We start from the raw sequence: 24539 nt of genomic DNA on the forward strand, positions 1-24539 counted from the left end.
AAAAATCTACATACTCAGGCATTCAGTGTCTCACCATCCTCCTCAAATGTGTCACCCTTAACTCTTAATTTACAACTAAGCAAATCTTACTATACTGAATTTACAAGTGTTTGGTGCTGTGAAGCCATGGCCCCCCACTCGCCCCAAACACATCCCCTCTAACAACATGGCAAAGCTTTCCACTTCCCCAGCCATAGTCCAGGTAGATCCTAAAGGCCAGGGAGAGCACTGCCCCAAGAGACAGGGGAACCAGCGCAGACCCAGCCTGCTCTAGGGCAAAGCTCCCACCCACCCACCCCAGCAGACCCCTGCCTGCAGCACTCTGACCCTCACAAGGGCCAATGCCCTTCCCATGGGGACCCCCACCCCAGGCATGCCCTGAAGCAAGAGCGTGAACCCTGCCACTCCCAACCACCCGGGGCAAGCACGGCCACTGCATGCAACATCCACAGCTGCTGCCCTCCCAGCGTGCCCGCACTGAGCGCAGGCGCCTGCCGATGTGCTGCAAGGTCCCCCTGCTTCGGGCCATTTATCAGGCACATATGTATTTATAGATGTTCCTTTTCCAGGGTAAGTAAAGGTGGCCCATCCACCTAGGTCAGAACTGGCAAATTTTGTCTTATTGAGGAGTACGTGATGAATCATGAATTCGCGTCCCACTTGATGTCCCTACCTACTACCCTTGAACCCTACCTACCAGAGAATGGGTACTTAATTTATGGTCCATAAGCAACTGTACAATTTGCAAGGTTTAACAATAACGCATGAACAAGCACGCAAACACAAATCACTGTAACTGACTAGATCTAACAATGGCCCGTGAATACCTAGCAGGCACGTGTACAATGTCACGCGGAGAGAAGAGCGCTTGGTCAGGCGGGTGCCACGCAGCCTTCTCTTGCCACGAACCGAAGGGTCCAAGTCCATCCAGTGCTCCGTAACAACCATGATGCTACTTCCCTCCAGCACCTCAAGGGAAGCCATTAAATCTGATGGCTGTAGCATTCATTAATTCATGGATGTGGTCATTTAGATGTTGATATTTCCTTACTTTTTCATTAGCGGCATCTGTTGAAGATGTTGCTTTACTTTCATACCAAAATGTGGCATCGACTACAAGGGCCTGATGTTCCTTTACAAATATTAGGTCTGGCTTAAACAACTCGTTTTGTTTATCGTTTAATATTGGTTCCTGGAAAACAACCCGATCTTGTTTCATAGCCTCATCCGCCAGGAATTCTCACATTTGATTGTCTTTTAATTCTCGTACCTTGTACTCTGGGGCAGTGGCCGATGGCACGGGCACCAGGCCCGCCTCGCTTGGCAGGTTTCACAGAAGCCTCGCGCCGGCGCCTTGCCAGGAACCCTGCGGCCGGACACAGCCCCGCATTGCCAGCGCGGCCCCGCCACAGCGCCTCGGGCCGGGGCAAGGCAAGGCAAGGCCCGTCCCCGGGCCGGGTCCCCTCCCACCGCACAGCGAACGCCCCCGCCGCCCCAGCCCCAGCCCCAGCCCCGGGCGCCCCAGCGACGGGGGACGCGCCGGCCCGAGGCCCCGCCCGCTCAGCGCAGCCCGCCCGGCCCGGCTCCCGGGCAGCTCTCGCGAGAGCGGGGGGCGCGGCCTTTGTCCCGCTCGCCGCCCCGCCCCGGGGAGGGGACGGGCAGGGGCGGGGCGGCGGAGCGCGGCGGTGGCGGTGGGTGGCGGTGCGGTCCCCCCCGCCGGCCAAGCCCTCCGCTGCCGGCAGCCGCCCGGCGTCAGCTCGCCCCGGGGCGGCTCCCGGGCGCGCAGGGGGGGCGGCGAGGCGTACTGCCCGGCCTGCCGGCTCCTCAGGGGGCGGCCTCCGCGCCCGCCCGCCTCCTGCCGGCCGCCGCGCTGCCCCGAGGCCCGCCCGGGCCCGCCTCAGCCCGCCCCGGGGAGGGTCCTCCCCGCGGCGCCCCGGCCGCGCTGAGCTGCCGCACGTCCGCGGAGCCTGCTGCGCCGCCTCGCCGTGGCCGCGGCCTCGCCGTTGCCGGAGCCCCGTTGGCAGGTGTAAGGTGAGCAGCGCCCCAGCCCCTGCCTGGCGGGGCGACGCCGGAGCCGCTGCCGCGCCCCTCGGGGCCGCCGGCGGGGCCCGGAGCCGGCGGGAGCGGAGCCGGCCGTGCGCTCCGGCGGCTGTCCCGGCCGCGGCGGGGGCGGGCAGAGCCGCCCGGGCTCTGTCCAAGGTCTCCGGAGGTGGCCTGGCCGGCCCAGCGCCGGGCCGGCCCCAGGCGGCTTGCCTGTGTCCCTGGGCAACTTTACCTTCTGCTCCGCTGCGGGGCTTTTCCTGTTCCTCCGCTCGGGTATTTCCTCACCATTTGGATTTAAAAGTGGTCGAGAGGCAGCTCGCTGACGCAGGGAGACAAAAGGCAGAAGACTGACTGTTCTTTCTGTCGCTGTCGAGGGTGTTTTGTCAGTCTGGCAGGTTCTGTGAGTGCTCTGCTTCCCTCTTTTATGCTGTCTTTGCAGAATAATTGTGGCCGTGCAGTGTAAGAGGCCTCTGGGGCAGAAAACTTGGAACTACGGAAATATTTGTGTATTTTTTCCCCTGGATCTCTTTAACTGTAAAACCTCTAGGGTTTAAGTGACATTTCGGTGGAGGTAATGCAGTTTGCTTTGATGCTAGCAGGGTACAAAACAACTTACTGGTAGCTTTCATGTTTAAGGTAATTGTAGTGCCCTTATGGAAGGAATGAGGGGATGAGAATCATCCTCTTAAACATGCAAGCGTGTATGCTTGTGGCTCCTCTGACTGTGGTTTGCATGTCAAATTCAGCCAGCTGTGTACTTCGGAAGCCTTCAGCAAGGGTCAGAGCTTGCTTCTTTGTATGCACAAACTTCGTGCAACTGTTCGAAGGACTGGAGTGCTGCAGACGCGCTCAGGCTCTTTGAGCAGGAGTGTGCAACGAGGAGGGGGGAAAGCATATAAGAGCCTTAACCTCGCAGCGGTCCTTTCGATCTCCCCCTTGTCCTGGTAACGTCAGTCTTTGGGAGAACAAATAGGGTGCCCCAAATACAAAGTTAAGCTTCTTCAAGAATGCAAAAGCCTTCATTTTTAACTGGTGGGGTTTTTTTAACAGAAGCTAAAATCATTAGAGGGTTTCATCTCTTCAAGGTATCTGTCAAATTTGGCATGTATGCAGATAGAGTGCAACCATAGTTTCCGTGTCAGTTCTGGGTGAAAGAACACCTGCTAGATTGTTTAAGAAATTCAAGCCATTTTAATCCTACAGAGATCTGAATCTTAGCAGTGGGGTTTTTTTACTATTAAAAAAGAAAAGTTAATGAACATACTTAATTGAAGTTGCTTAACTTTGTATGGACCAGAGGGGATTTATAAAAATTGCTGAATTTTTTTTTTAAAAAAAGAAGTTGATTCCTCCCAAGAATGGAGTATACTAAAATCTGATTTATGTTTTGTGTTCACAAGGTAGCACACAGGAAGAGTCTGAATAAAACTTACGACCATGGCAGCACGCTGGAGAAGAATCCTGGTAATATTTGTGGCTGCTGAAGTACTATTTGTGGTAAATACCTTTGAGGAAGAGGATGTACCTGAAGAATGGATTCTTCTTCATGTTGTTCAAGGTCAGATTGGAGCAGGAAACTACAGCTATTTGAGACTAAATCATGAGGGAAAAATAGTACTTCAGATGCGGAGTTTAAAAGGTGATGCAGACTTGTATGTATCTGATATGACGCTTCACCCCAGCTTTGACGAATACGAGTTGCAGTCTGTAACTTGTGGCCAAGATGTTGTCCATGTACCTGCACACTTCCGCCGCCCCGTGGGAATAGGGATTTACGGCCACCCCTCTCACCTGGAAAGCGAGTTTGAAATGAAAGTGTACTACGATCGAACAGTTGTACAGTATCCATTTGGCGAGGCTTCTTACAACCCTGAGGAGGTGGAGGCACACCAGAAATACTCACAGTCTACAGAAGACGAATCTCAGGATGAGGAATCTGTTTTCTGGACTATACTTATTGGGATCTTGAAATTAATACTTGAAATTCTCTTTTAAATTGATACACACTGGACTAAGTCACACTTCAGCCTGTGAAATCGAACACGAATGACTTGCTGTAATATTTAATACTCTTTGTTATGTTTCCTGAAGAGGTATTCAGGTTACTTTTCCTAGACCAGAAGGGAAGCAGGGGAAAAAGCCATATTTAATTTTATATTGTAAATCTTTCCCTATAGGTAAAAGGAGCAGCAAGCACAGTATTTGCAGCGTTCTTCAGAGATCAGCACTTAAAAATGAATGTACAGTCGGGATTTTGTTAACTTTAAACAGGTGCTTAGGAAAATCAACTCCAATTCAGTATTTTCTATTCTTTTTTATAAAGAAAAGTGAAATAAACTGCTGCACTTCCATGCCCACTCTCAGTTTAGAGCATATTTTAAAATAAAATCTGCTTCTTTTCTGAGCAAGTATCTCCGGTAAGACTAATTGGCAATGGTTTCTGAGTGTATTCAGGTTGAGGAGCCTAGGGTGTACAATGGAAAAACCAATCAATCACCTAAGGGGATAGATCACCTACATTTTGACTGCTTGTGCTCTAAATCACGTCAACTATCAGTCAGAGGTCTGGCCAGTCACTCATCACCTCTGCATATCCATGACATGAATAGTGTTACTTCTTCACTGTTACGGTGGGGAGAGTAAGCCTTCAGCTGTTGTTACTTGTCAATACGACATTTTTGTTCCTTCATAAAAGCAACATAGCATACAGTATCCTGAAATTGAGAGGTGTTTTCTTACACCTTCCTTTATAGCCTTCGGTGATTTTGTTGTTGTCGTTGTTACATTTTTATGATTAAGTCATTAGCTTGCAAAGAAAGTTTCCACTGAAAAGAATTTGTAGTACATGGTAAGAAGGTCAAGTCATGCCCGCTCTTCCTTGAAAGTTAGTTTTTCCAGGAGTACGTTTTGCTTTAGTTGAGTCTTTCAAAATAACCAGTTGCTATGCAAATAGTGTGTATTTAAATGGCTCTGTAATTTTCTTTTCACAGAGCTTACTGATGAGTGCACTGAAATAAATAAGTGCATTACTGTAATTTTATACGAACTGTGCATGTACAATTTAAATTCCATTACTGAAAGCCTTCTCATTTTGAGTGGCAATTTGGCTTGTCTGTCTCTATCTAGACATCTGACAGGACATCATTAGTGACTTGTATCACAAAAAAATCATTATATAGACAAAATTAAAAGTTTATTTGGTAAAAAGTGGTATTGTTCCTCTTAAGAGTGGTTGGTTAAATAGCACCAAAGTATCACTTTAGTTTGTGCAGTTAAGTTTTTGGACAGCAAGTTTTTGGGGGGGTTTAGCCCTCCTTGCTGTTTTTCCCCCTTCTTCCTCCTCTTCTGGGTACGGGAGGGTCTTTCTGACAACAATCACAAATCCAGCGACCTAAGAAAAGAAAGTTATCAATTACTGGGAAACTTTGTTACTCAGTCACCTAGTTACGCACCTTTTACCATTCTGATAGGTGCTCATCTATCTGCAATACTTCCTTTAATGTAAACCACCAGTGCTTTTATTTAAAACATAAGCATCTTTTCTAAAAGGTACAAAAAGCAGCATGTAAAATTCACCCTCCCTTGCGGGCTGATTACGCGCAACAACTGGCTACACTGATCTCTATGGACCCCAAGAGGTGCCAGCACTGCTAAGGAGGTGGCTGACAAACTAACGCTTGAGTTTGAAAGTTTTATTTTCATGTGAATGACCATGGTGTGAGGTTAAAGACACTTCCCCAGAGCAGAAATGAACAGCAGCTGGGGGAATGTTGCTCTTCTACCTCAGGTGTGGGGTCCCATTCCCCAAACCAGTGCTTGTTATTTCAGCACAGCACAAACTGCTGGCAGAGTTTCATGACCAGACCTCATATGAAAGCTCGCTTGCTAAGGGAACAATAAAGGGTTGAGCAAAGAGCAGAAGCATTTAACTGTTTGTATTACAACAGCTGGAATCATAAAAGGCTGCTTCGGTAATTTTAAAGTTTTGTAGGTGAATAGTCTATTACGTTTACATTCTGTCCTTAGGTCAGCCTGAAAGTTAAATCAGCCACAGGACCCGTACAGAAGTGACAGCTAGTGCCAGGGCTTCCCAAAATGGGAATATGCAGTACTGTAGTTACAAGGAATACTGTCACTGCAGAACTGGCAGTTGCTGAACACTTACTCATGAACTACCTTACCATGGACTTAGTATTACGTGAAAAGCAAGTACTAGTACTACCAGTAATTTTCTTTACATTGCCTTGAGTTGGCCAGGTGATAGGAGTGACCAGGTAATGTAAAGGTACATGCTGCCTGACATCACGTCCAGCTTTGACGTGTAAGAAAAAAATGGGAAGGAAGGGTGCTTACAAACATAAAATTGAGCATAGCTTTTAGTTTAGAAACTGAAATAACAGCACAAATGCTTTATTAATGCGAAAGCTGTACGCCAGCAGTATGCAGCAATACAGCCTCTTCACAGGTTTATTTTACGAAGAGGTCATTTTTCTCAGTATTTTGTGGATACGGAAAGAAACCCTGAGTTCTGAAAGTCTGTTCAGATTCGGTTGTAAAAGTCAATTATATTTCCTATACAGAAGTTGCCAAGTTAAACCGCCCAACCAAATATACAGAAATAAAGCTTATTAAGAAAAAATTGGGTCCTACAGTGTGAATGCTTTTCTACAGTATTACTTACTTCTACCCTTCACGCTTCTTTTAAACTATTCTTTCAAAAGCAATGAGTAATTAATTCTGACAGAGAAAGCCCAGGATTCAGAGGAGGTGGGAGAGGAACAATTAATTCTTACTTTATTACCTGAAGGGATAGCGTCAAGCCCCACACAAAAAGTGTGATAACCACGGTCACATACATCACAGAACATCATTTCTTCTTCATGGTGAGGCTGCCCGCATATAATGCATGTTTTACACTCCATACATTGCCAAGGATAAGTCTTAATCATAGCAACAAGCTCCGGGGTCATATCAAGGCAAGAAGGGTGGCCTAGATTAAAACCAATATTATTACTTTTATGTCTGAAATGAAATATAAAATTAGTTAAGACTGTTTGCTTTTACAGAAGCTGAAGCTTAGCTCACCTCCTGGTGAGGTCCCACAGGGTACTGAATGTGCTAGTACATGTCACATTAAATGGAGGTGGAGTCTTAACGAAGGACAGAAAGGGCAACCAAACAGTTGGTACATATGTGTAGTACACTAAATATTTTCACAAAAAGATCCGTCAAACAAACTCCTTTAGGAATCCGCTTAGTGTATGCAGATACTTACCACTGTTGTCACACTGGGAGCAATGTATAAGAGCTTCAGCTTTTCCTTTCTTGTTGGACTCCTTACCCTTCAGACAAATTCCACATATAGCATTTGGAATGACCTTTGGCTGGAAGGGTAGAAGAGGGCTATAAATTCATTCCAGAAGAATTTACAGATTTAACAGGAAATGTCATTTATCTCCTTAACTCTTAAAATTAATGAACTATCTGTTAAGATGTGTGACCGTTAAAACGTATGGCAGTAACTGACAAGCAGCAGCATTGAAAAATATCGATTAACTACGTAAATTTTTGTGTTTGGCACACACAGCGAGTTCTACGTGAACTGAATTGGAGCAAAAGCATCTACTTGCCTCCTCCTGTTAATTCATCAGCTAATATTCTTCTCAATGTATATTAAATGTGACATAAAATGAAAAACTTTAGTAACTTTTTTCCAGCATAGAATACTTCTTTATGAATCTCCATGCGGATTTCCTGTTTATGGAGCAAATGAAATAAAATTTTCCATTTGCAATGTATTTCTTCCTAAACAGTGAAAATTAATTACAAAAGCAATAAACTTGATTTTTCTATCTTTAGTTCCAAAATATCTGGTTAGCTATGCTGTACACAGCTGTCTGTTTTACCATTCTTTCTTGTATCCAGTCATGTTCACTGTAAGAAACACAGCCTTGCACTTAACTCTAGTTTTACATACATAATGTAAGTGATCCTCTGGAGTGTATTGGGGTCCACGAGATCCATTTAAAAGGTAAGAGAAAACAGCAGGCTGTTACCGCGAGTAACGGTGTGTTTGTATTCTGTGTCCCAACCCAAGAGATACACTGACAGAGGTTTATCCCAATGAGGACCAAAGAAGTAAGGAACTACAAATTTCAGACAGATTTCAGTTACTATATTGTTGAGCTTTGACCACTGCATAATGAGATCCATGAGAAACGCAGTTTAAAATTCATATAGTACTCACTGATGTTAAATCGACTAGTGCCAGAGGGTTTTTATAAAAAAAAGAATTGCTGCAAATAGGCAGCTAGCAGAGCGAGTTCAAGGCATATACTGTTTTCTAAAGAACTAAACAGCTTGTTTGCAAGCAAGAAGAGTCCCAGTCAACTCCCACCAGTGGGGAAAAGAACGAAGTTTAATTTTAAAATACATTTTAAAAGTGAAAACAGAACTCTCTTTCTACATACATATATATAAACTGCATAAAAGTTGTACTGCAAAAGATCTTGGGAATTATCTAAGTGTGTCTATTTCCTCATTTTTTTTTCGCACCTAGAAAGGTATCTTGATTCATTTTTAGAGTAGTCAGGACGCAGTGCTTTAAGTTTTCTTAAAGTTTTCAAACTGCTTCTTAAATTAAAATATGGCTACAGTCTGCTTCAAATTCTCTGGTCTAAAGAGTTTTAGTTGAGAAAACAAAACACCATACCAGATATTTATAGGTAACTTCCTTCAAAAGATGACAGAGGCATTCATACAGACTTTTTTTTGCTTATTTATTATAAAAAAGCAGAGTCAACCTGTTTTATACATAAATATAATAAAACAATAAAATAAGTCTAACATTCACAAACATCTCTACAAAATAATAAATATAATGGAAGCAAAACCACACAAACTCCTTTACTGTTAACTATACTATGTGTCCTACATGTATACCTTTATACCCTGCTCCTCCCAACAAAAGTGGCACATGCTTAAACCTCGTCAGTGTTGCAGCATTTACCCTTCCATTGTTTAGGCTACTTTCTATTATTTTTTTTTCTTACTGTGTTTTTATCTATTTCTAACTAAACCAAGCCTTTCTAGAATAGCATGTGCACTTTTCTAATCAGACTTCTAGTTTGTTATAGGTTTGTATTTTACAGCCTTTAATATACAGCAGCATACTCCCCGGTACTCCAGCAAGAAAACTCAAGTGAGCTGCTTTTCGGTCGCTGTACCTGCGTTAGGGTATGTGCAGTTAACACTCTGATACACATAACTCTAAAGTTAGACACTGATACAGATGCATTTATTAAAAACGCTCCATCTAGTCTTACTTCACTAAATTCTGTTCATTAAAAATCGTGCATGTTGGGGGGTGAGAATCACAGCCTATTACTAATAAAGTTCCAACAGTATGGAAGTATTTTTACAAAAATAATTAAAAAAAAAAGAAGACTATTCACATTTCAAATCAGTTCAAGTTCTACCACCGTAAATGGCTTTTAGAAATGCTATGAAAAAAGTCTATCAAATCCAAATGGGAAGTCACAATATCCCATCTGATTTTAGAGTCAATTTTGCTTTCTACATCCTCATCTTATTGGTATGAGAAAGGGAGAGAAAATGAATGCAGAGTCAGAACGATGACGCCCTGCTCTGTAAGTTTTCACTTCCATGCTGCTGTGCTGCAGCTCACAAAGCAAGCATTCCAACTACACCTTTTTATAAGGTCCTATTCCGAATGCAAAGCGTTCCATTTTTATACACAGTGACCCGAAATAGAAGTGTTGTAAAATACAGTTTCTCAATACATTTCAGTTTTATGTGCAAAAGATCTCCTGTACTTTTAACAGTACCCTGTGTGTGCAATTGTCGTAGCCAGTCCTGCAGCAACACAGACTCACTACTTGTAACATGACAAAAATGTAGAACACACGCTAACCGTTCTTTGTTAAAGAACTGACAATAAAAATGGCTCCATATAAAATACATTATTTCTTTTACTTAAAAATAACTCAGTGGAAATGTGTGAATCCTCTAATACTCATCGTGTGGCTGTAACTATACATTTGCATGTCAATGCCATAGTAATTATCCTTCAATTTTAACTACATGTAACCAAAAGATTACTGCCCTACAAAAATAGTCAGATATTAGAGAACAATACAGAACAAAAGTATTACAAAGATTTAGAATTCACAGGGACAACATTTTAAACCAGTTAAGCCTTCAGCTCAAAGTGCCTTAACGTTTAGGCACATATGGTATATATCATTATCTGGGTTTTTTATAGACTAACAAACAAGAATCGTTCTGTCTTACCAGTTAAAACAGCTCACGTAATTGGGTTTACTGAAAGCGTTTAAACGTTCCCACAAACAAGAAAGCCAATCCTCTCACCCTCCCAACACAACATCACCACCTTTGACTTATCAACAGCCTGATGGCTGATGCAGGCAGGACATGCTGACATTGCCGAGATGTGGCACTGCAAGTTTACAGTAACACCTTGTTACTAACAACATCGGTGGTTTTGAACCAGTAAGTAATTGCTACAGGAAACCATTTTCAAAATGCAATGCTGCATACCATCGTTACTCTTCTACAATTAGAAGTTCAGAACCTTGCAGAAAGTTCTGCCCTTCAGTTCTCTCTCTATGCACTCATAAGGCCATTACACAGATTGGACTAATAATCACTCCGGCATTCCCAGCTAAGTGAAACTTCTGTAAACCAGTGGCACACAATCTCTAATGTCAAGTCAAATGAAGCTAAAAAATAAAATTCAAGTTCTATCTTTGGATTTCATGTTCATGGGAATATTGGTATACATTTGGTGTCTACAACAATTTGTAAAGTTACATATAAAAAAATATACATATGGTACCACAGTCTAAATCTCCATAGTTTGCATATTTCTTAGTAAGTTCCTGAAAAGAGAAAACGCAACTGGAGCTTGCTGTATGTTATGAACTTGTACAGATACTGTATGTAGAGAAAATTCACCAAAGCTGTCCAATTCTTGCTGGAAATTAGCTTAACATAAGTTATGGTTGATTTACTATTAACTTGGTAAATACAGATAGTAAATATTTATGAATATAAAATGCAAGCCATCAACAGCTCACTTGCTGAGACAGTTTCTCAGTATGTACGATCTTGTCATTGACAAAAGTGTTTCTTTTTCTATAACCTCTCCTAACAAGCATTCTTGATTGCTAAATACTAAACACTATCTTAATATAGTGTTTTCCTTCCTTACAGGTCTATTCCTGCTCCCATGTAAGTCAATGGAAAATTCTCATTCCTTTCAGTGGAACAGGACTAGGCAGTAACGTGCTTTAAAAGTGTTACATTATATTCACATCCTCTCTTAGTATGCAGAATAATAACCACATATAAATAATGCATGTCAATTACCATTTCTCCTGAAAAGTATTTTTCTCTTAATCTTATTTTCATCTTCATTTTTGAAATTATTATACAGTAATACTGAAGATTTGGGTCTTAGGTTTGGCAATCACTGCTCGACAGCTGATATGTCTTAACAACCTCCCCAAGTTTTTGGCTTGGATAAAACCATATTGCCCACAAATGTTTCTACACAGTACGAGCTACATAAAAAGCTGTTTTCCATATACTGTTAAAGTGGTTATGTAGTGTTGCCTATACAACTGTAGTAAGCTTCTTGCCTTCCATCCTGTACGTCGTAACATCTCAGGATGAAAGTCTGTGCTCAAAATGAACATCGTAACAATATGTTCAGCCACGTAGCTGCACTTTACAGCACGGATCTCTTGGTATGCTGCCACACCAAATAGCAGAAAAAGCAATAATGGATAATGAATGCTAGTTTCGAACTGGCAAGTAATTCTGACTGCTATGTTAAGGCAGACAGACAGGTGTACAGTTCCAATGATAAATCCACAGCAGATTTTTTACAGCGTTACTACCTGGGAATCTGAGAAGTTGACAGAAACAGAGGCCACTGTATAGCTAGGGTAAAGGAAAACCCCACATGAAATAAAAGCAAAAAGGAAGTAAGGAAGCAAACAGATGGAGCACACAACAGGAGAGCAGCTAGTGAAGTACAGCGAGCAGAAGTCCCATATTACTGAAAAAACAAATATTTCAGGGAGAGGCTGGTCAGTAAAGAAGTTCAGTCAGGGGCTTTTTTCTTCTACCTTGTACCCAGGAACTGATTTGGATAATACAGAACGTTTGGAACCATCTTTTCTTGGTGTAGCACTTTTGTCTCTTGTTTTTTGTCTTCCCTGAAAAGAATCCTCCTGGTTGTCTGTGGCGCAATCACCTTCAGATACATTGCCAGACGAATTGTCCTATAATAAAAATATCATAGCTATATTTTTTATTTTTTGGATAGACAGACAAGTCTTTCCTATGCCCCTGAGAGCCAACTAAGGTAAGAGAAGGATACATCTTTCCTTCTGCAAAAGCATGGGGTACAGCACAATCTAGAACACTTTTGCTCATAACCTTCATGAACTACTTTTTCTCATGCTAAGAGACTGGCATCAGCAGCAGCAGTCATGTTTTCCAGTTCATCTTGATACCAGGGTGGGAAGCACAACACTGCAATTCTTTGAACCATTTTCCTTTAAAATTTAGCAAGAAATCCACTATACGCAAGATTTAAGAAGTTTAAGAAGTAAAGGGCCAGCAAAAGTTAAAAATGCCCTTGCCATGCATTTGAAGTGTACCACCAAATAGCACTGCCTTGAATTAATAAACATGTGAAGTTTTTTTCTGCCACCCTCATCTACTATTTTCACCAGGAGCAATCGAAATACTTAATTTGGATTGCAGCAGCAGAATGCCATCAAAGGCAACACACGCTTCAATATTTAATACAGAACCAAACAACAGAATTTACGCTGCAGTTAAAGCTTTTTTTTTTTTTTGAGGAATGAGGAGGCAAGAAAGAGGGCAAGAGGTTCAAAGAGGGTGAGAGACCAATGTAAGCATAATTAAGAACAGGAGCACAAGCTTTTTCTCAGAAAAGTGTTAATAAAGGCCTCCAAAAAGCTCCAGAAGAAAGCAATATGATTAATCACATTTATTATAATAAAAACCAGAAGGCCAAGTAACAATAGAGCCCTACAGTAAAAGGCACTCTGTACAAACATCACAGTAATGAGCCTATGCCCCAGAGCCTAAAATTAAACCAGACAAAACAGACACAGGGCAAAGGGAGGAGTGTAAAAGCAAAGCACACTATGTGGCAATAAGAAATTGTATGTTTCACCATTATTTTAGGGGAAGGATTATTTAGGACAGGCCCATTAAAACACTACAGAACAGGAAAATTGCTACCTGACTCCAACAACAGGGAGGGTGAAAAAGCAAAAGCTTAAAGCACATTGTAGGACTCACCAGGGAGATTTGACAAATGGTAGGTAGCCCAAAACTCAGGAAAAGAGTCCTGACAACTGCGCACCTCTGTGTTCAACATGTATTTTTCCTGAACAATACACCCCAATGACTAGAAAAGGACCCCTGTTCCTATAGACAAACCCACTTCACAGGAATCCCATTTTAAATTTTCCCTACACTTTTCCAACACAAGGACATTTCCCTTCTGCATTCTGTCACCAAAAAGACTTCTGAACTTCTGTAAAAAAGAAAGGATAGTCTGCTCAGTCCCATTACTTTTCTTTATCTTTAAAGGGAATAGATGTCAGTGGAAAAGGGAACTGGGAAGAAACGGTTAAAGACTAACTGTAAACAAGCTGGAGTGTGATTAAGTCAAAATTTTGAGCTGATATTTAGCATGCTAAGTTTATATGATTTCTTTTTCTCCAAAAAAATGCAAGCAGAAAGGGTGTATTAACAGCTATCCCTCCCTTATTAACCTAAAAGCTGACCCCTTCCTTTCTTCTTCATTTATGAGTATCTTATGAATATTCAAACAAAATAAACATTTATATGAAGCTTTAGCATTATAGGTATCCACCATCTAACATCTTCATCAGTTGAACTAGAAACTGTTAAAAGCACCTGTGATTTTACATTCTATTTCTCTTAAAGTTAGGATTAAACTTCTGGAAAGTGGTTGTCACCAACATACTAACTACAACAATATACCAGCAGTTCAGCTGTAGTCAGACAGCTCATCTGAAGTTCAGCTGATTTTGAGCATCTAAAATGCTATCAAGGTAGGCATGCAAAAGTTTCCCTTAACTTCCAGTAACAGAACATAAACATCTTTTAAAAGATGTATTTTAAAGTAAAAACCCAGTGCTTTTTACCTTCTCTTTACATCGGAATAAAATAACTGTTTCTGTATCAAGTACCTCCTGCTTCTATGTCGCAAGAAGAAAAAGTTGTAAGGCTATCAACACCTTTCTTTGCTTTGTGACAGATTCTGTGGGACTTAAAGAGCAAAATATGCTGTGACCTGAACTACAGTGTTCATTCCCCTCAGAAATGCTACCAACTTCCCCTTGGGAAAAAGGCATAACAAAGAGCTGTGGTTGGGAAGATTCTTCAAAATGTCTTTAAAAAGAAGGAAGAAAGGGCCTAAAATTTCAAATATTTGTTCAATTTACTTTAAAAATGGAGCAAAATGGAAAGCTGGAGAGAAAGGTTATAAAATAGAAGTATTAAAAAAAGGGAGTACACTTTTTAGTTTATGATTCTCCTTCATTTTGTGAATGTTAAAGAAACTACTGAAACCAACAAAAGTGAAGGGAAAGGATCTTTTTGTCTTTGAAACACTTTCAATTTGTCTCACCGAATTGCCTTTGGTTTTCCGTTTTTCATCACCTCGCCCTTCCTCTGCATCATCTGAATCTCCATCACTGTCTAACGCAGGCAGCTCTGGATCCAAAGGAGGTTCGTAAAGAGCTGTATTTAATGGCAAGTAACGAAGTTCATCTGGAGAGTATCTAAAATTAAAATAAATAATTTAATGTTTATGCATAAAGTATACATAAAGTCACACAGCATACCCGGACTTCAATGAGAAAGAGTAAGAAAAGCTGCTTTTTTTTTTTTCCCGGAAAAGCACATAAAAACACGCAGTTCTGAAAACACAGAAAACATACTAATTTCTCCTACCAAATGTGATACCATCTAGTACTTGTCTCCATTGTATGGCGAATATTCATGGAACACAGGAAGAATATATTTGCAATGTTCCAAACCTACATAATCATAAGAGGCCATGGAACCCCTAAAAACTTTTTAGCCAATCCACGTTACTACGCCCAGTGGACTACACACTTCATTAGTGAATGTACAGTGCTCCCAAAGCATGCGCAGAACAATTCTAACCCAGGGCACGCAAACAGCTAGGGTCCAAAGCGAAGAAAGTAAAGAATATAGCTATGTTTTACGTTCTTTGGTTACTGAAGGAGAACATAAAATGTGTATAAAAATATAATTCAGAAGAATGTGAAGATCTAATCACATTGCTTATAGCCAGATACGACTTAACATGTGTATCTAACCCCCCCCCTTTTTTTTTACCTTAAATACTAAGAAAAAAGTGAAAGTCCTCTTACTATTAAGGATGAACACTGTAAGGAATAGGGTATTATTTTGATGCATATTTTGAAATGCTGTGTCCTTCATTAAGGACAAGCAGTTTCACTTGCAGCTTATAACTGCAAAATACACAAGGTATCTAGTATTTTTAATTAAATTACTTTATTAAAGTTAAAGTCCTTCAAGGATGTCCTGTAACATGCAAATTTGGAGTGGGCTGTTTGCACACAGACTGGAATGAGCAAGGCATATGCAAATAAAGAGCTTCTCTAAAGAAAACTGTATATATACAGGATGAGTACCATCCCTGTTGGTAGGGGTAAGGACTTAGCTAACAATTTTCAAATCACTACGTATTTGTCAAATGGGAGAACGCTACTGGTAAAGTCTTAAATTTGTGTAGACAGTCAATACACATTTTTCATGAAATATGACTATCCAACTAGCAATACCTTTCCCTCTCACTTCTAAAACCAACACTAAACTTAGCCCACAAGACGAAACTATTTTTTTTTTTTAATTAAAAACTTTCTACAAATTTTTAAAAGGGCAGCAATTAACACCATTAACACAGAAAACGTGATCACAAGCCAGCATTACAACATTTTAATATAGCAACATTAACCTTAGCACACATGCAGAGGCAGATTAGTAAACACATGAGGGTAGCAGGAGTGAAATCAATGTCTCCTTTTACCACAGTAAATATCTGAGCAGGCCAAATCTCAGGCACTGTGATACGTCAGTGGAGACAGTACTCTTGCAGCCAGTACCGTTTTGTTGACAAAAGCTGTCATGCTCTGCAGCTATTAGACTACCAAGTGTCTCACACATTAAATTAATTCAAAACCTTACAGTTAATACACTGAAATGTTTTCTATCTGCTAGATGTAGAGAAAATAGATCAGTGCAAGAGAGTCGGCAGTTAGGATGCTTTTAAAATACCTTTTGTAGTACTCCTGGAACTGGCCGGGTATGAGAGCCACTGGATAAGGACTAACCTTTGTTCTCTCTGTAGGTAAGATTTTGTATTTTCCTTGAGGCACCTGGATAATCTGTATTGTTTAATACAAAACAATGACGTTCTTCTTTCACATACAAACTTTTGAGCCTTCCTCACCATCTACCCCCTCAAATATTTTTTAACTAACTAGTTTCACTGAGTTGGAACAGCCAATCGGGTTCTCCCATGGGAAATCCAATTCATTAAAATGGTAAGAGATCCCACTCACAAAACAGTATTACTGATTAAGTCCAATCACTAAATGCCTAATGAACTGAATGAATATTAGGCAAGACCACTTCTAACAATATATTATTTTAAGTAATGTAAAAATTAAAAGCTAACAACTGAAACAGTAAACAACTTTCGTGACTGGCACCTTTAGCATGAATTATCATCGCTGGTCCATATTGGTAGAGGGTAGCAAGAACATGTCCATCTAATTCTGAAACCAGACTGTACTATAAAGACATGAATTAATAATGTGAATATATGGAAACGAGAAGCTTACATAAAAGCCTTTTTTCCCTTGGAAAAAATGAAACTAATTATCCACTATCTTGTCTTGAACATGGGTCAGTACTAGAAAAATGTAAATTTTCCTTAATAGACTGTCACGTAATGATTTGCATAGAGAAAATTTTTGCTTTTACTGTCTTTACACAAGTAGAACAGTCTTGCTTCAAAATGCCAGCTAATTGTTTTTGGTTTGTTTTTGTTTTTTTTTTTTAATCAGGCACAGGAGCATGAAATATATCTAATACAATAATAATACAACACCTAAGAAAATCAAGGGCATAACCTTGACAGGCAGCACTCTCTTAGAGGATAGTTTCCTCTTTTACTCTAGGTACTGTTCAGTCAAAATTTTGGAGGTATTCCAAAAAAGAATTAGCCATTTATATGAATAGATACAATAGCAACAGAAGCTTCTTAGTAACCTAAGCATCCCTCTTAGTTTTATACCACTACCAGCAGATTAAAGACATAACAACAAAGTAACACTGAAATTTGTAAAGCTCCCGGAGACAAGTATTTTCAAGTTTAAAAAAAAAAGTTTCACATTAAATATATTTGAGATTATTTTTTTAGCAGTATTACCCATTTAACAGCAAAACTTTTCAAGTCCCTACATCACTGAAACAAGACTAATCAAAACCTTTGATAATAAAATAGTTAAAATGGTACCAAAACCAACTTTACTGAAAAGCATGGAGCTACCTACTGATATCGATAAGAAATTTAAATCTGCCTACATGTGTCTGTAAATCAAAATAGGCTCTTCTTTCCTCCATTCGTTCTCGGTTTAAATTGCTGTTGAATTCTGCAGCTTTCTTGGCAGCTTTTTTAATATATTCTGGAACTTTACTGGCTTCTACTTTCTGTGTGTTCTGCTGCTGCATTTGCTGAAAATAAAAAATATTTTATTAATTCACATACATTCCACTATCAGTTTGAGAACAGCCTTTTCTTATACTCCACATGTTACAGATCTGGTTCACTTACAATGCTAGTTACTTACAGAGTACTCTTTATAATGGTCTGTTATTCGCTGACGTTCTTTCTCTTGCAGTATAACAGAATACTCAGCGTGTTTGGCAGGGTATTCTTTAATCATAAGATCAATTACTTCATCGCTACGCAAAGCTGTTAGACCTAAAATAGATAAAAGCAATAATGATGCTATCTGGCAAAACTAACTGTAGGTTATTTATATCCCACAATGATCAAGTTTTTGAGCAGCTAAAGACAACAACCTGCTGTGCACAATAATGCTTCTCTCTCTCTCTCATATAGGAGTGAACTTGTGCCGTTTAGCTTTCAAGGCTGATTGGGAGTTTGCTTCTACCCAAGGAGCCAAGGCTTATTTCTTTCCTTCCTTAGAACTACAGACCCCTTCACATCGACTCAGCCACCTACTAAACTCCCCTGCAAGGCGAAACCTCTAAGCGGGATCTGCTCAACTGCTAGTTTCAGTTTCCAGTATTAGTGAAGCATTAGTTTTATTAACTTGCAGAACTTTAACTGAAATTATGAAATTTACATAACCTCTCTATTCAAATCAAGGAAGAAACACAGTGAGGGCAATTCAGAGCAGCAAACTGCACACAGATTCCTGACTCCCAATTAAAGCATGTGATGTTCAGAAGTTAGAATGCCTCAGTTTGCAGCTACAATGCAGAACTCCTCCTTCAAAGGTTCCAACACAACTTACCTCCACTGATTACAAATATAACCTTTAAAAAATAGGGATAGTCAACTCAGCGCACATCTCTACTGGATACATGAGGCAGAATACAGCATTTTGCTTCTATTGATAAAAACTAGATACTGTTCTCTCCCACATATTTAAGTTAAAAAAAATACAAATCAAGAAAGCTGGCAAGTGAGAAATAAAGGTGGTATACCAAAGATTGTTCGTATATAAAATGACACTACATTTTAATGTCATATATAAAATGACATTACATTTACAAATACACAAATTTACACAGACTCACAACATACAGAAAAAAATGTGACAGGCATCATTTAATTTCTAACATGCTCCAAGTCACATGTATTAGCAGAGGGAGGAAAAAATACTTCAAGCTTTTTCCATATAAGTCGCATCATTCCATTTCACATATGTTAAAGTGCTTTAATACACACCCTCCTAACTTCCAACATATTAGCTGAACCATCTAAGTTAATGTGTGTCACAAGTGTTTGCTGAGTTCTAACTAACTCAGAAAAACAAGACTGAATTATTACTTTTTTTATTTGAAAAATGATGGTGTTCTCTATTCTAGAAGGAGAACAAAGTTCTAAAAAGTTAATTTACAATATAGAAGGGATTTTGCCAAGTAATTGGAATAGATCAAAAATTTATGTTTTTATAATAAACCTGGAATACTGATACTTCATGGCGAATTTACACAAAATAATAATAAACCAGTTTTCATCTCAGAACTTACATTTTCAGCTGAGAGTGATGCAATTCTTCTCTACCAAACTGAATCACATTTTCAGCCTGTCATATTTTTTAATAATTTAACAAGAAATCATACAATCACTTAGATTGGAAAAGAACTTTCAGATCATCAAGTCCAACCATTAACCCAACATTGTCAAGTGCACCACTGAAACCATGAATCTAACAATTTGTCTTCTTACCTAGCGTGCACTGAGTCTCTGTGATAACATTTAGTTCTCTGAGGTAGAGTTTCTCCTTGTGAGATAGATCACGTCTTTCTAAATCTCCAAAGAAAACAAGAAAGAGCAATAAAAATGTGTGCAGTTACTCCAGCTCCCCCATAAACAGTGTCAAAGTGTTCTGACAATTTTATTACCAGCCAGTAAAAGTCTGTATTATACTACTATTCCTACAAACACATTAATTTTATAAAATAATTTTAAATTTAACATACACTGTAGGGACATGGTCAATTCTTCTGAGTACCCTGCCTGTAGTTATGATTTACAGAAACAGTGAAGAAATCTGACGTAAGAGCTCAGATGCACAAAACACTATCAGGCACTGAAGGTATACTCCCTTTTAATATGCCTTTTCAAAATAAATTCCACAACAGAAGAACAAGGTTTGACAATCCTGAATAATGAAGGCTCAAATATTAGAGCCTCTCCAATTAATTTCTTTAAATGCTTCCAGTGTATAAATGTTTCCACAATTCAGGAAACAGAATATAGAGATACAGGTATATACTAGATCACCAACAAAATACCCCAAAATAAAACCGATGTCAGTTTTCAAAAGGTACTTGCTGATCTAACCCCCAAATCAGACTTGTTTACAGATTTTTACTGGCAATACCAAAAAGTCTTAAATTATTTCAAAAAACATAGGATATATTTTCAATATGCCAGTAACAAAAAGTACAACATACATAATTCAGATCTGCTTTTGCCAGGGTCTTTTTTTTAATCAGTTGTCTCATGCTATAGTCAGACTGATACAGATTACAACCAAACTGTACAAAGACAAAGAGTTTTAGAAGAAAAACTTTAAAAATAAATACCTGGATATTTTCTCTTAAAGGAAGTCACGCCCAAATATTCACTGACTTGCTCTTGAAGCATATAGTATTCGCCTGTTTCATCTGGTGGCCACTTGTATTCTATCAAGTTTTCAGCAGGAAAATAGCTGTATCTAAGAATAAGAACAATGTCAGAACAAAGCAAAGAATCCTTAAGAGGGATACTTACATTTCTAGAAATTCAGTAGTTCCTACTTATATGTCAATGAACAACATCTATGAAGTTTGGCTTTAGAACACTTTGTCCTGTAAACCCATTTCAAAGTCACTTTGTCACACCCCACTTTACATGTATTTCTCCAGACCAGTATTTATCAATATGCTGAGGGACAGAACACGAAGAAAGGGATATTCATGATAGTGGACAGCACACTGGGAAAAGTAGAAACTACAGCATTTAAATTCATTCAAAGAATATGCAACATTTTAAAAACATGTGAGATATGCTTCAGATTGTAAATTAGATGCAACAGATTTTGTGTCATTTTAAAATAAAATGTTTTTAAATATGCTGGAAGAAAAAGACAGCTAGTTATTCATAGGACATTCCCTTATTTCAGAAAGATGTATGAAGAATATACAAGCAAAGAAAGAAGAGCTAATACTTAAGCATATCAAACAGTACAGTAAAGCTAGCAATAAGAAAGCAGGAATCATAAAAAATGATATTACCCAAGGTCTTGACTAGAAGTTTCACAGCTGCGAGAACTGTCCCCTGAGCCCATACGTCGTCTTTTGGATGGCTGGCTGCCGTCATTGGAATTTTCTTCTGTGTCATCCTGAAATGAAAATGAAGATAAAATATTAAAAAAGAGAATCCACCAGATAATGCAAAACATCAAAAAATACTGCAAGGCCATCCACAGTTTAAATATACCTAAGTACTGAGTTATTTAATAACACTCTTTACAAATAGCTCATAGGACAGCTTACATAGCAAATTATTCTTTGCTATAAACTAGCTGCATGACACATAGGAGCGCAGAAGGAGAACTGGGTAGTTTCTCACCTGTTGTGTAGGTGGAGCACTGAACAGACAAAAGCTGTGGCTCTGACCATCAAGTTCATTGCTCTTGATGTAAACTACCCAAGGCATCAGCACGGCCAGACAGCTGTAGAGCCAGCAAACTTCCCTCAATGGTGACAGTCAGGGACAAGACTAATTCACTTAATCAGGCTAGCTCTCCAAAGCAAAAGCAAGGGCAAAGCAAAAACATCAAGCCCTTGCTAAAAGCTGATGCTTATAAAATCAAGGAAAATATTACCAAAAGCAACACGGGAGTTTACAGACATACAGTTAAAGTAAAAGGAATGGTACACAGTATATAAAGATATATGATTACAGCAAGTAGCAAAGACTTGTCTTTTGTGGGGAAAAACTGAAGAAAAAATATCTGATGTTGCATTGCAACAGGTGCAGAAGAGAAAAAAGGCATTACAAGGGAGTATTTAGAAGTTAACTTACAGATGGTCACTATTCAGATTTCATGAGATCTATACAAAGCAAGGGAATAAAGGGTAAAGAAGAACAAAACAAAAAAAACAAAGAATTCTGTAAAATCTAGCAGACCAATGATTCAACTGATCTTCTTGCGTTTTTTACTGCTTTATTGTCCAATAATAGTATACAATCAAACTCTCAAAGCATTTAGTGACTAACCTTGCATGATTATAATTGAGAAACAGAAGGCAGAACTGTTAAAGTGAATCACTGATTGTAACCAGTAGTAGAGCCAAGAACAAGATAGCTCTTTAAGCATGAAAACTGCCGAGTAGCATGAAAGAATCAAATTTCATAACTTTGGTGAAAAGTTTAGGAAAGAAGAATTAACCTGTCAGAAATAAAGCCCAATTATACTCACATTATACTTACTTATTACATAATGACAAGAACACTGTTAGGTCTACCTTAGCTAGTGTCTTTCATTCTATTATGTTTTGCATATCAAATCACTTGAAATATCATTTTAAAAGATTCCAGCAAATGAGAATACATTACACTTGTTATGCAACATTTCTCAGCCCTATAATCAAGACAGGCCACAGAGAAAAAGCATGCGTCTCCTGTATTTTTGGTTTATTTCATGTTTTCCCACAATTCTTCACAGGTTTGTTTTTTTTTTTCTTTCTTATGGAGGAGCAAGAAGAGCATCTTTCATACAATAACAAAAACTGAAAAATAAATTTAATGAAACTATGCTTACTCAATGCAGCTATACTTAAAGAATCAGGTAAGTAGGCATCTCCACTAATATTACTAGCAATACTACTTCCCAGTACTGCTGAGAATACCCTGTATAAACTCAACTGAACATACCAAGTAGCAGTCCCCAATCAAAACAATATCACACTGAAGTATTTTGTGACACAGCTGTATCTCATCAGCAGCACATCCCTACATCCCACACGGAACATCAATGCACTCCAAACTTTCTGAACTGCCAGACAAAAACACAAACAGGGCCAACGCCATGCTTTGCTATACCAAAGCTACCAAGAGACTTCAAAACATTTTTAAAAGGGAAGACCTCCATCTGACAGTTGAGAGGAAGTGCCTTGCATCAGCTTCTCCTTTCGCTTCGAAATTTTCTTTTACTAAATCCAGTACTGTCAAAAAATACGAGCACCTATATCACAGGAGAGATAGGCGTCCTCCATCTCCATCTTTTCTTTCTTATTTGCTCAAAACTTCTGCAAATCCAATCACACAGGCTCACAGACTAAACACTCCAGGAAATGAGGCAGTTTGTTGCAAGGACTTTGCAGAGAAAATGAAAACGTTTGCACCGCCATCTAAGACATGCTGTAGTGTACCAAAAATAACAAGTGGGGACAGTCTCGTGGCTCTCTTTACATGGAAAGTTAAACACTGCCAAAAAAAGCCCTCTCTTCCCTTGAAAACGCCTGTTTCTGTTAAACGCCTGTTAGCGCTTAGGAAATGAGGTTACATTACAAACTCCTATCACAGCATCTACGCAACGATCTTTTATTATGCAACGGGAAAGCCTGAATTACGCCTTTCAAAGGCATTTCAAGATACCTTTCAAAAAGTAACTGCCAAGCCCTGGGTGCAGAAACAGCAGCAAGTACCCGGCGCCGCAAGCCCCGGCCGCTGCCGCAGGCACCACCCGCGGGCCTACGCGCAGCAGCCCCGACCGGACCCAAACTTTGCCGGTGCGACGCCGCGGCGCGGCCGGGCAGGCGCGTCAGGACTCCGGGGAAGGAGGACGGGCCCCGGCCACCCCGAGGGACCCCGGACCCGCCCCCCAACTTCGGCCCGCGGCGCGGGCAGGCGCCAAGCCCCCGCCGAGAGGCCGCCCCCGCCGCCCGGCTCCCCCGGGGGCCATCAGCCGAGCCGGGCGGGGGCGGGCATGTCAGGGCGCCCGCGTTGGAGGGGGCTGGGCGAGGCCTCCCGCCGAGGCGGCTTGTTGCGCCGCAGCCCCAGGCCGCCGCGCCGGGCCCGCCGCCGCCGCCCGCTCTCACCTTCAAGGACTGGGCGCCGGGCGTGGCCGGGTCGCTGTCGCAGAGGCGCGGGGACAGGACGGCCGCCATGACCGCCGCGGGGGCTGCCGCCGGCTGGGCCAGGAGAAGCGCCGCCGCCGCGCGACCCGGCCTCGCGCCGCGCCCGGCTCCGCCCCCCCTCCCCCTGCGGGGGGTGGCAACGGCCCCTACCGGCCAGCCCGCGCACGAGCGCGGCGGCTCGCGCAGCTCCTGCTCCGCCCCCCTCCGGGCAGCCCGCGGCGACCCCGGCCCGCGCCGCCGGACCGGCACCCGGCCCGCCCCGCCGCCGCCGCCGCCGCCGCCGCGCGGGCCCGCCGCCGGGGCCCCCACGCCGCCGCCTCCGCCGCGCCCGCCGCCGCCGCCGCCGCCTCCTCCCGCCGCCGCTCGGGCGGCCGCGCGGCCCGGCCGCGAGCGCGGAGCCGAGCCGCCTCGGTAGCGCTTGGGCAGCAGCGCGG

The 24539-nt window shown here is 41.1% G+C and overlaps 2 protein-coding genes across 9 annotated transcripts; one reads left to right on the plus strand and one right to left on the minus strand.

Annotated features, from left to right (window-relative positions):
- Window positions 1–1664: 1664 nt before the first annotated feature.
- On the plus strand, window positions 1665–4394 carry C7H6orf120 (chromosome 7 C6orf120 homolog). Its single transcript, XM_055810100.1, has 2 exons — window positions 1665–2031; window positions 3444–4394. Exon 2 carries the CDS (start codon window positions 3481–3483, stop codon window positions 4036–4038), a length of 558 nt encoding a protein of 185 aa, XP_055666075.1. The 5' UTR covers window positions 1665–2031; window positions 3444–3480; the 3' UTR covers window positions 4039–4394.
- Window positions 4395–5211: 817 nt separating this feature from the next.
- Window positions 5212–24269, minus strand: PHF10 (PHD finger protein 10). 8 transcript variants are annotated; one of them, XM_055810097.1, is made up of 12 exons: window positions 24067–24269; window positions 21256–21362; window positions 20566–20690; window positions 19703–19786; window positions 18069–18202; window positions 17803–17952; window positions 16489–16598; window positions 14789–14942; window positions 12219–12374; window positions 7319–7427; window positions 6845–7033; window positions 5212–5434 (listed from the first exon to the last, which is right to left on the minus strand). In XM_055810097.1, the coding sequence occupies exons 1-12, from the start codon at window positions 24133–24135 to the stop codon at window positions 5349–5351; spliced, it is 1473 nt and encodes a 490-aa protein (XP_055666072.1). In that variant the 5' UTR covers window positions 24136–24269; the 3' UTR covers window positions 5212–5348. The 8 variants fall into 8 exon arrangements, with proteins under 8 accessions (XP_055666072.1, XP_055666071.1, XP_055666070.1 ...); XM_055810096.1 differs by having other exon boundaries at window positions 19703–19780; window positions 20566–20696; window positions 24067–24267; XM_055810095.1 differs by having other exon boundaries at window positions 20566–20696; window positions 24067–24263.
- Between the last annotated feature and the right edge of the window lie 270 nt (window positions 24270–24539).

The sequence above is a fragment of the Falco peregrinus genome, chromosome 7, assembly GCF_023634155.1.
Source record: "Falco peregrinus isolate bFalPer1 chromosome 7, bFalPer1.pri, whole genome shotgun sequence".
Taxonomy (NCBI): Eukaryota; Metazoa; Chordata; class Aves; order Falconiformes; family Falconidae; genus Falco; species Falco peregrinus.

What these genes read in the sequence shown, in the direction of transcription:
- C7H6orf120 (XM_055810100.1), top strand. Translation starts at nt 3,481, where the DNA reads ATGGCAGCACGCTGGAGAAGAATCCTGGTAATATTTGTGGCTGCTGAA.
- PHF10 (XM_055810092.1), bottom strand. Translation starts at nt 21,679, where the DNA reads ATGCCTTGGGTAGTTTACATCAAGAGCAATGAACTTGATGGTCAGAGC. An exon ending in GTGCTCCACCTACACAACAG is followed by an intron (nt 21,363 to 21,592) that starts GTGAGAAACTAC and finishes TTTTCATTTCAG; the next exon opens with GATGACACAGAAGAAAATTC. An exon ending in AGAGACTCAGTGCACGCTAG is followed by an intron (nt 18,203 to 19,702) that starts GTAAGAAGACAA and finishes TATCTATTTTAG; the next exon opens with GTCTAACAGCTTTGCGTAGC.